Here is a 12,186-nt window from a genome sequence, read left to right on the forward strand (position 1 = left end):
GGTCACATGACTTCACCACCGCTAAGCTAAAGGCGGCTAATGTTGGGCTATAAAGGAACTACAGCACGGTCACATGACTTTACGTCGCCGACGCTAAGCTAAAGGTGGCTAATGTTGGGCTATAAAGGAACTACAGCACGGTCACATGACTTTACGTCGCCACCGCTAAGCTAAAGGTGGCTAATGTTGGGCTATAAAGGAACTACAGCATGGTCACATGACTTCACGTCGCCACCGCTAAGCTAAAGGAGGCTAATGTTGGGCTATAAAGGAACTACAGCACGGTCACATGACTTTACGTCGCCACCGCTAAGCTAAAGGTGGCTAATGTTGGGCTATAAAGGAACTACAGCATGGTCACATGACTTCACGTCGCCACCGCTAAGCTAAAGGAGGCTAATGTTGGGCTATAAAGGAACTACAGCACGGTCACATGACTTCACGTCACCACCGCTAAGCTAAAGGAGGCTAATGTTGGGCTATAAAGGAACTACAGCACGGTCACATGACTTCACGTCACCACCGCTAAGCTAAAGGAGGCTAATGTTGGGCTATAAAGGAACTACAGCACGGTCACATGACTTTACGTCGCCACCGCTAAGCTAAAGGAGGCTAATGTTGGGCTATAAAGGAACTACAGCACGGTCACATGACTTTACGTCGCCACCGCTAAGCTAAAGGTGGCTAATGTTGGGCTATAAAGGAACTACAGCATGGTCACATGACTTCACGTCGCCACCGCTAAGCTAAAGGAGGCTAATGTTGGGCTATAAAGGAACTACAGCACGGTCACATGACTTCACGTCACCACCGCTAAGCTAAAGGAGGCTAATGTTGGGCTATAAAGGAACTACAGCACGGTCACATGACTTCACGTCACCACCGCTAAGCTAAAGGTGGCTAATGTTGGGTGTGAAGACGTTTAGTCGTCTCATTTATTCACTTGTAAGCAACCGTTGTTTTTATGACACTTCTAAGACGATTCTATCAACAACTGCACGAGCAAAGCAAAAGTGCTAGATTAGATTCATCTTTATTGTCAAGTAGTTAGACAGCAAAGTGCAGTGAGCAGTTGTAAAGTGCAGAGTTATTCATAGTAGAATATACACAAATATAACGCTAATGTGCTGAATCATGTTCTGTTTCATTTTCGAGAGTCATTCCTTCACTACTTTCCATTATGTTCAGCATCTGGAGGCTTGAGAAAAAGGGAACTCTGCCGAACAAAGCAACCCTGAGGTCTGAGATTGACAGGAGAGTGGGTCAGAGAGAGTGTGTGACTGAGGGATGAACTCTGAACACACACACCACCTCCACCGCCAGATCTAGTTACACGACAGAGCAGGGTCACACATTCCACATCCGATTAATTATCTCTCCCGCTCTCTGTTCCTCGTGAGGAGAAAAAAGGGAAAGACGTCGGCAGACTAATGGCTCGGCTTGATTGATTCAGTGAAGTAATCTGCAAATGGAATACATTAGTGGAGCCGATGACTCAGAGAGGAGGATATGGGAATAATAGTTAAAAGACTTTCCCCCACATTCACCAACAATAATTGCGTTAGATTGCATTTTTTAAAATTCAGTTTGCAGTATTTTTGCCGTCGCTGTTCTGCCGTTAGTGCAGTGCTGGGAAACCGGCACAAAATGGCTGCCGTAGAGAGGAGAACTGCAGCTCTGTGCTTCTCTACACAACACAGCTCGGCGCATCTCCCCCCTTTTCTTTCTACGTGCATGCAGATATTTTTGTTGTATTAAGCTGCTCTAATTGTCATGTTCAAAGCGGCTCTCTCTGTGAAATCACACACCTTCACAACTTCACCCTCAACTCCTCCTGATGCTCATCCTCATCTGGTTTCTCGTAATGAGCGGGTTGAGAAGCCGAGTCTCTCAGCATCACTCGCCTCCTTTCCTCTCTTCCCTTCCTCTCCTCCCCCTTCGTTTCTGTCCGGTTTGTGCAGTCAGCAGAACAAGCTGGTGCTGTGCAGTATTGAGCTGGGGAAAATCGTGTGTGTGTGTGTGTGTGTGTGTGTGTGTGTGTGTGTGTGTGTGTGTGTGTGTGTGTGTGTGTGTGTGTGTGTGTGTGTGTGTGTGTGTGTGTGTGTGTGTGTGGTGTGTGTGTGTGTGTGTGTGTGTGTGTGTGTGTGTGTGTGTGTGTGTGTGTGTGTGTGTGTGTGTGTGTGTGTGTGTGTGTGTGTGTGTGTGTGTGTGTGTGTGTGTGTGTGTGTGTGTGTGTGTGTGTGTGTGTGTGTGTGTGTGTGTGTGTGTGTGTGTGTGTGTGTGCTCTCATTCTGGGCTTAAATACAAGTCTTTTTGGTGGATTTGCAGAAATACACATTTTAAGGACACTTGGTACAACATATCTCCTTCAAGGACATTCGCTTATTGTTGTTTTGAGTGAGATCAATAACAAAATTATATTTTTGAATACCTCTTTATTATTAGCTAAGGCAATAAGTATGCCTTTTTAAAATCACGTTGCCGTGTCCATATATTAAAGAATAGTATAACTGAAGCATATCCATGCTAACTGAACTGAAGTGCCATATGCTGTGACAGAGACTACCAAGAACACTTTGGCAAGGTGACAGACTAAGAGGTTTTATGCATTTTTTATCAACCCTTTAGCTTAAGGAAATGTTTTGCATAAATCACAACCTTAAGTGTATTACATAAGGTAGTTTAAGTAACCTTATTGGCTTATTCTTGTATACTTTTACCCAATTATTCTCATTTAAGGACCTTCTGAGTTCTCTGAATCCCACTTTTTTAAAGGTTGCTTCTATAAAGGAAGGATCCTGCCCTCGTTCCCTCGGTGTGACTCGTCACGTTATATCTTGTGCAGCCAGTCAACCCCAGGAATTGACCCTTAACCTTTTGACCCCCGTGGTCTGGGTCAGAGAGGGGTTGGTGGAGCAGAATGAGTTTTTCTGATGAATGGCAGAGGTGGGAAGTATTGAAGTACAAATACTTTGTTACTGTACTTAAGTACATTTTTCTGGTATTGGTACTTTACTCCACTGCTTATTTTTCTGACGACTTTTTACTTTGACTTCTTACATTTCTAACACAAATACCTGTACTTTCTACTTCTTACTAGGGATGCCAGCGATTATTCGATTATTCGAATATTCGTTACAGTCTCCATAATCGAATATTATTTTTAAAAATCGATTTTATTTATATATATATTTTTTTATTATTTATGTATTTATTTATTTTTCTGGCTTAGTTTCAACCAAAATATATATAAATATATATATGCTAATAATAGTAATAGTATTAATAATTGTAAATGGCCATTGGTCACACCCAGTTTGTTTTACTGTAAACTTGGAGGAAGCCTGCGTGCAGAGCAGACTGCTGCTGCAGCAGCTACACACCGACCCCGCCCCCCCTCTCCCTCACACGTACGACTAAAGATGAACAAAGCGGCAGGTAAAAAGAGTTCCTCCTCGTGGAACTACTTCGAACATACAAGTCCAAAGCAAGTGAAATGCAAGCTCTGCGAAAAGACGTTGGTCTATCACAGCTCAACCTCAACAATGCGTTCGCATTTGAGTGCGAAGCACGCCAACGAGGTTACAGAGAAAGACGCAGCACAGCCGGCCATTACCACTTGGGTGAAGTCGTCGTTGTGATGACATGCTTGTTTGTTGTTTGTACTGTTAAACATGTTCTAGTAAAGAAAACAACGGAATTCCTTTTGTCTGAGTTTTTTTTTTTTTTTTCTCCCGTGGGGGGGGGGGGGGGTCGAATAATCGATTATTATTCGCCAGGGCTGCCGAATAATCGATTTTGATCATGGTCAGTTTCTGGCAACCCTACTTCTTACATGTTGAACCCAAATACCTGTACTTTCTACTTCTTACATGTTGAACCCAAATACCTGTACTTTCTACTTCTTACATGTTGAACTCAAATACCTGTACTTTCTACTTCTCTCATGTTGAACTCAAATACCTGTACTTTCTACTTCTCACATGTTGAACACAAATACCTGTACTTTCTACTTCTTACATGTTGAACTCAAATACCTGTACTTTCTACTTCTCACATGTTGAACACAAATACCTGTACTTTCTACTTCTCTCATGTTGAACTCAAATACCTGTACTTTCTACTTCTTACATGTTGAACTCAAATACCTGTACTTTCTACTTCTTACATGTTGAACCCAAATACCTGTACTTTCTACTTCTCTCATGTTGAACTCAAATACCTGTACTTTCTACTTCTTACATGTTGAACTCAAATACCTGTACTTTCTACTTCTCACATGTTGAACTCAAATACCTGTACTTTCTACTTCTTACATGTTGAACTCAAATACCTGTACTTTCTACTTCTTACATGTTGAACCCAAATACCTGTACTTTCTACTTCTCTCATTTCCCAAACAGCTGGTTCCTTTAGTCTGAATGTGTGTTGGTGCGTGGTCATTATTCTTCAGAGTCACTGCGTGCCTATTGATTGGAACACGATCCGTGTATCCATCACTTCCTGGTCTTCTCTAAAGAAGAGGGACCAATGGAAACGTTGTCATGTTGCCGTTGTTCAGCATGGAAACATTCATTAGCTAACGATGACATTATTGTTCTATTGATATAAAGGGAGGTCAGGTACTCTTTAAAGCAGCTGCTAGCTATGGGTACTTTTTACTGAAGGACACTTCAAAGCCTCTTTACTTTGACTTGAGTAAAGACGTTTAGTCAATACTTCTGCTTTCACCAGAGTATGTTTAAACACGAGTATCTGAACTTCTACTAGAGTAAAGGAAGTGTGTACTTTTGCCATCTCTGATGAATGGCAGCTTTTGAGGCGGCCATCGTGGAGAACGAGCCGTCAGATGACCGGTCTTGTGATGTCTGAGTGTGGGAGACGGGGGTTTGGATGGAGGGGAGTGGGTGGGATGTAGGTCATGTGACGAGGCTTTCTCCTGGTTGTTTAATCATGAATGTGATGCTGTTTGATCTCTGCTCTTTAACTCCGGCGCGTCTCCGTGACACTCGCACAGATCTGTGAACGAGAGCTGAGAAATATATTGGTACTTTATCAATTTGTGATAAACAATAAAAGACAGGATATACAGTACTGGAAAGATGGGGACAATAAGATTCACTCCTTCAAGGTTACCATACCTTATTAGATGTTCAGATGTAAAGACTTTTAAACACGTTTCAAGCCCAATTCCATTCCATTTATGAGCCCAACAGGACATCGTTTGAGACGAGGTTAATACTATTCTATAGTGAGAAATAGCAGGCTTTACAGAAGCTCGCTGAAATAAGGCTTGAATGTGTGTTATAATAATGGCCGACGAGCAAACCAATATAATGTCCAGGAGACTTATTTACAAGTTTAAAAGAAGTGGAAGAGCCGCTTGGGACTAAAATATGCAAAACCCACGGATGAATGTGAAAGCTTATGTAAGATATTTGGTACAAAAAGATTTGGGTATTAGATTTTTCTTCGCCAAGTCCTTCTGTAAACAACTTGGGGATCAGCCAATGGTTTGGTCGCGGTTCAGAAAGCCCTAAGTTTGTGCATTCACCTACTAAGAGAAATTAAAATTGTTAATTTTACAATATCATCATAAATATCCATAGAAATCTAAAGAAATCCTGATATTTGTTCGAATCGTCGAGCCCTAGTTTTCGAGCATTATTTACCACTTGTATACAGACTCTTATGGCGCTACTTCTATTCTATTTTATTCGCACTATTTTATGTTATGTGTTGCACTGTTGGAGGAGCCCGTGACCCAAGATTTACATCGACATATACACTGTAGCTGTACGCATGACAATAAAAGCCTTGCATCTTGAATGTCCACTAATTAAACTCTTATTAAGCGCTCAGTTTCAGGTTGCATGGTTTAGTCGCGGGTCAGAAAAAGGCCTCCATGTGTGCATTCACCAGAGAGAGAGGGAGACGGAGAGAGGGAGAGAGAGAAAGGGTGGGGGAGGATTGTGAATCAGCGTTCTCCTCCCGTCACTCCCTCTGGGGTTCCTCCATCAGGTCATGTCCCAAAAATAGCATCGGGCGCCGTTTCAAGTGCAAAACCGCCGGCTTCGGGGCTGCAGCCAGCCTGAGAGTGTGAGATTTCTATGGGAATAGTTTGGCCACCTTCCAATGAGAGCTCTCCCTCCTCCTCCCTGCTGGTGTTTCCCCCCCCCCCTCCCTCCTCCTACTCCTACTCTGCTGTGACTGGCAGATGAGCTTGCATTTCTGAGCTGAACACATGGGCTCCACGTGAGCGGAACGTGTGTGTAAACATTCACCTTCCCCAAAACACAATCATGAGATAATTTGCTTCGAATATTTATTTATTTTACCGCTTCTTTCTCTCTGGAAGCCACACACATCATCTGAATGTCCTCCGAGAGCACCAGTGAGTTCTTTGTAACCAAGTCTCTCTCAGAGGGGCGTGGGGAGGGGCTCCTTATTTTCATAAGTAACAGACAGAGAATCAGCACTTTGGAAACAGGGCTGAAACAGAGGGGATTGTGGGTAATGCTGCCATGTTTGGTGTTTCAGCCAATCAGAGCTCTGTATATATCAGAGACCTGTGATATATTGATGAAAAACAGTATATTAGGGGACCTTAAAGTCCTCTGATGAAAACCCTAAGTGTGCCAGAATTCGAGACTTAAATAACTTTTTCTGTAAAACCTATATTTAACGTTTCTCTCTCCTCTTCTCCCAGGATCTTTCGGGCTCCATAGACGACCTCCCCACCGGCACCGAGGGGGCTCTGAGTCCAGGGGTCAGCACGTCGGGTGTTTCCAGCAGTCAGGGAGAACAGAGCAACCCGGCCCAGTCTCCCTTCTCTCCGCACACCTCTCCTCACCTGCCGGGCCTCAGAGGACCCTCCCCCTCGCCTGTGGGCTCACCTGCCAGCGTCACCCCGTCCCGAACCGGACCCCTCTCCCCCGCTGCCGTGCCAGGTAAAGACACAGCACTGGTGTTTGAAATATAGGGATGCTCCGATCGCCAATTTCGGGGCCGTCTGTCTGTCTCTCTCTCTCTCTCTCTCTCTCTTTTGTCCTCTGGTTTCATTTCATGTCTTTAAATTGAATAACTTCAGTATAATTGAGAAGTCATTCTGCTTCGGCTTGAATATAAAGTCTGCCCTTGTCCTCTGTGTTGGTTTTATTTAATTCAGAAAGAGGTTTCAAAGGTCTACTTCAGCGCTTCTTACTTCAGTGCGATTGCACATTATATTCGATCAAATGTTAATTTATTGAGCAGCTTAGGATGCAATAAGGGCGACTGTGGCTGCGAGGGAGTGCGGTCGTCTTTCAACCAGAAGGTTGTGGGTTTCGATCGCTGCCCATGCAGTCAACATGTTGATGTATCCTTGGGCAAGATACTTAACCCTGAGTTGCTCCTGATGGCAAGGCCAACGGTGTGTGAGTGTGTGTGAATGTTAGATCCTAGAGTAAGGTACACTGCTCTGGATGAATGGGTGAATGACATGTAGTATGTAAAGTTGGGCTGTGCAATTAATCGTATTTTAATCTCGATTTTGGCTTGCAACGATTACGAAAACGACGTAATCGAAATAAAACGATTATTATTTTTTATTTAAAAAAAAAAAAAAAATCTTTTTTTTTTTAATTGGTTTTTCAGTTTAATTCTACTTAAAGTTCAGGGTAATCAACTGTTAAAAACATACTGTTACATTTTTTTTCAATAAATGGATGTTTTCAAAGTAAATGGATAATCGTTTTTAATAACCGTGATATCAATTATTGACCAAAAATAATTGTGATTATAGCCATAGTCGCACTGCCCTAATGTAAAGCGCTTTGAGGGGTCTTAAAGACTGGATAAAGCGCTATGTAAGTACAGTCCATTTAAAAATACTACCGTACTTTTCGGACTATAAAGCGCACCTGCATATAAGCCGCAGCAGCTAAATTGTCCGTCTGCCTTGCTCTCGTTCTGTCTCTCGGTTCCACTTTCACTTTGGCGCGCTACCTGTCTCACTCCTTTCCGGCCTCCAGCTTTTCCTGCTGGAGCCCGCCGCTTAAAGGTGGCGGGCGCGGACCGGTCCTAGAGCCCATAGGGTTAAAGGTGGTTAATTGTACCTGTAAAATCCATAGATTTAGGAGGTTCCCTAGTGGCCGTTAGCTGCACAAAAAAAATGGGGAACAAAGTCGCGGCTTATAGTCCGAAAAGTACGGTAGTTATCCTGCAGGTAAAAATAACACCTGCTAAAAAATATAGGAGCTTTGTTGTCAGATATGGAGTTGGATGCCGTGTGAAACATGGAGTAAACTAACAGCAGACAGATCTAGAGATTTGAATTCCCCTCACAAATCCATAACAGATAACATTTGTAATTCATGGAGTGCCATGCCAGATGGGACGCTTTCTAACACGGTGCCAGAAAGGCTCCAGACGGCAGAGACTCAGAAGTTACGACGACTCATTGTTCAGCGCAGATTAACGGGACGCCGTCAGAGTGTCTGTTTTTATTTTTATTTGATCGGCTTATGGTGCTTTGATGGCCAATATTTCAAAAAGATTGGAGTGGACATCTGTACGATTTTAGTCATTTGGCGACACTCCATTTAGTCGTGGTTGTAACAACTGTTGTTATAAAACTACAGCTCCCAGAATGCCACGGGGCAGCAACAAAAAGTGTTGTCGTTTTTAATAAGATTCAAGCCTTTCATTGTCATAGCTACAGTGGAGTTATGACAGTGAAAACCGTGTGTGTGTGTGTGTGTGTGTGTGTGTGTGTGTGTGTGTGTGTGTGTTTCAACAAAGATGCCTTTTTCCATAACTATGTTTTTCCATAGCTCTATGATCAACAAGTCGGATCAGTAAAAGTAAAGTAGTTGGTCAGCTGTCTTTTCCATTTCTTCCTGACAGATTTAACACAGTTTCCCAAAAAGTCGCTGCTACAGAGACGAGCAAATGTCCTCGGAAGTCCATTGAAAGTTTATCCTGTGTGTGTTTTCTCTCCTCAGGTAATCAGATGCCCCCACGGCCGCCCAGCGTTCAGTCAGACAGCGTCATGCACTCCTCTCCCATGAACCAGTCGGCCATGGGCCAGGAAAGGGGTGAGTGTCAAACGTCCTGTATCAAGAGTGTTTCTGCACAACACGGGTTCAAATCATGCTTATACGGTGTGTTTCAAAGAAGCGGCAACAGGGCTCCGTCCTCAGCTGCTCGTAGGTGTGTTTTTTTGCCTTTGTAAACACTTCCTCACCCGAGGGTAACGGCACACACACTGTGTGTCTGTGAGGAAGTGAAGAGCGAAGTTCTTCACACAGCGACATGATGTGTTACTGAAGCATTAACAGAGAAGAGAGCTGTTTTACTAAGAACTATATATCTTATTCAAAACCTCAAAGTCTTAAAAGACTTTGAATTGATCACTCTATGGCTGAATCCCAAACCACGCCCGACACCCTACCCCTACACACTCCTCTCCGTGACGGAGTGACTCGCAGCTCAACGAGGCTCCTCCTGTCAGATGGAGGGAGTAAATACAGCGGCAAGCTTTGGGACGGCCTCCCCTCTCTCCGGCACAAACAGGAAATGCCGTAAGTGTATCAACGGTTTCAAATCAGCATCTCTTAAAAATTAATAACTAAAATAAAACTCCAAACATCTTTAATTGTTACTTTTTTGTAAAGTTCTTTTCATTCAACAGTCTGTAAATATACACAACTTTATAATAAAATGCACACATTTACCTTTTTCTAGACTAAACACAGGTTTGATCCTAAGTTAAAAACTATGAGGTCATCATGAGGTCGTTAACATCGCAGCTTATCAGTGGATGTTTGCTGGAACTACTTGTACACAGCTTGTTTCCTGACGGCCACACACAGCGTGACTCCGGTCAGGTAGAGACCGGTCTCCAGTCAGCACCGCTGCAGACTCGCTGTTTGAGGGCTTGATAGCCCACTCCCCCTCCACACTCGTTGGTTTGGAAAGGCACTTAATGTGGCGGACCCTCCGCGCAAACGGACGGGTAGTGTGTAGGGATAGGGTGTAGGGGGCGGTTTGGGATTGGGCCTAAAATGCATTATTGGTACAAAAATGACTTGAATACATTTTTCAAAAGTAAAAAAAAATGGGTTTTTTGGTTATGTGTGGCTTTCTTCTGAGATATTATTTTCAAATAATGCCTCTCGCATTAAGGTCATGCAAGTCCTGATGGCGTCTTTAAAAGGGCGTTAAAAGCCTTGAATGTATTGGTCAAAAAGGCCTTAATTTGTTATTAAAATAAATGATCTTTTCTCTATAAAATTACGTATGCTTCTCTCATTGACATCACGCAGGTATCCGAATTGCATAGAGGTGTGCAGACAATTTGTCCTAACTTTATTTCCGAGGGGTATTTCAAAGAAGTGTTAAATCTAAAGCGCCCTAAGCTGCAGAACCCTGAATGACGTTCTCTCACGATCCTCTCCAGTGTACATGCGTAACCCTCAGATGCCTCCGTACGGGTCCCCGGGACAGCCTGGCTCCGCCTTATCTCCACGCCAGTCTTCTGGAGGCCAGATGCATGCTGGGATGGGACCATATCCCCAGAACAACTCCATGGGAAACTACGGGCCTCAGGGGGTCCAGTACGGTCCGCAAGGTGAGGCAAGGGGGGTCGGGGCGGGCGGGCAACAGCTTTATATGCCCTCTTCACTGGTGGACAAAAACGTAGGAGAGAACAGTGTCAGTTAGTCAGGGTTCTTTTTTCCAATCCTCCAAATATTATCAATCCTGCAACTATTAATGATATATCATAATGGACAAATGAAAAGGTAAATGAGCCATTCATTAAAGTGTTGCAATGCTTATATATTTGCAGTTTTAAAAAAGTCAATATTTCCTATGGCTGCAACTTCCCATCAAAGTTATTAAGTGTGTGTGTGTGTGTTGTGTGTGTGGCTCCCTGCTGTCTTCCACCACATACTTCCTACTTCCTTCTTACTTCTTCCCTACTTTCTCCCTACGGCTTCCCTACTTCTTCCCTACTACCTCCCTACTTCCTCCTTTCTTCTTCCCTACTTCTTCCCTACTTCTTCCTTACTTCCTTCCTACTTCCTCCGTCCTTCCTCCCTACTTCCTCCGTCCTTCCTCCCTACTTCCTCCTTACTTCTTCCCTACTTCCTCCCTACTTCTTCCTTACTTCCTTCCTACTTCTTCCCTACTTCCTCCGTCCTTCCTCCCTACTTCCTCCGTCCTTCCTCCCTACTTCCTCCTTACTTCTTCCCTACTTCCTCCCTACTTCTTCCTACTTCTTCCCTACTACCTCCATCCTTCCTCCCTACTTCCCCCTTACTTCTTCCCTACTTCCTCCCTACTTCTTCCTTCCTTCCTTCCTACTTCTTCCCTACTACCTCCATCCTTCCTCCCTACTTCCCCCTTACTTCTTCCCTACTTCCTCCCTACTTCCCCCTTACTTCTTCCCTACTTCCTCCCTACTGCTTCCTTACTTCCTTCCTACTTCTTCCCTACTTCCTCCGTCCTTCCTCCCTACTTCCTCCGTCCTTCCGCCCTACTTCCTCCGTCCTTCTTCCCTACTTCTTCCCTACTACTTCTACTACTCGTTGTGTGAGACCGCGGAGCGAGAGTCAATTATACAGTAGCTTTCGTAAGTTGTCGTCCTGCAGTCATCCCTGTATACTTCGATAAATAAGCCACTGCAAAAGGAAATGAGCATGCGGAACATTGAATCAAATGTTTCAATACTTTATTTATTAAAACTGCAAATATATAATAAGTTACTGCTATTGCAAAAGTGTTTTAAATGCATGCGTTCTCTCTGCAGCTCGTCAAGAATATTGTGAACGGGTCCTGTGATCTTCAATATATATTTATATATATATATATATATATATATAAGGGCAAAGGGAGATGAGCCTATGGCACATTGATAACAAATATTGCAATAATTATACCATACTACTTTATTGAGTTGCAAACCTGATATTTCCTAAAGCTGCAGCTTCACATCTTCCCTTCATATTGCTTCAATTATTTAAATGGCAAAGTGACGGTGTACGCAGGCAAAGCAATGTGTTGCTTGGCAACTCGTAAAAAAATATTATGAATGAGTTGTCGCTCTATCATCCCACTTTCATAGATGGCCCAGATTTATATATTTAAAAAAAAGGCTTTGAAGTTCCCTCTCACTTATGAAATCACACACGAGGCACTTTG

At 43.5% G+C, this 12,186-nt stretch overlaps 1 protein-coding gene across 2 annotated transcripts in view; it reads left to right on the forward strand.

Moving 5' to 3' along the window:
• Window positions 1–12,186, forward strand: part of LOC117454923 (AT-rich interactive domain-containing protein 1A-like) — a 109,829-nt gene that overhangs the window by 61,907 nt on the left and 35,736 nt on the right. For both annotated transcript variants that reach the window (XM_034094204.2, XM_034094205.2), the window contains 3 exons: window positions 6,710–6,950; window positions 8,985–9,077; window positions 10,442–10,612. In XM_034094204.2, the coding sequence (XP_033950095.1) occupies window positions 6,710–6,950; window positions 8,985–9,077; window positions 10,442–10,612 (505 nt within the window). The remainder of the gene's footprint in view (window positions 1–6,709; window positions 6,951–8,984; window positions 9,078–10,441; window positions 10,613–12,186) is intronic.

The sequence above is a fragment of the Pseudochaenichthys georgianus genome, chromosome 11 (assembly GCF_902827115.2).
Source record: "Pseudochaenichthys georgianus chromosome 11, fPseGeo1.2, whole genome shotgun sequence".
NCBI lineage: Eukaryota > Metazoa > Chordata > Actinopteri > Perciformes > Channichthyidae > Pseudochaenichthys > Pseudochaenichthys georgianus.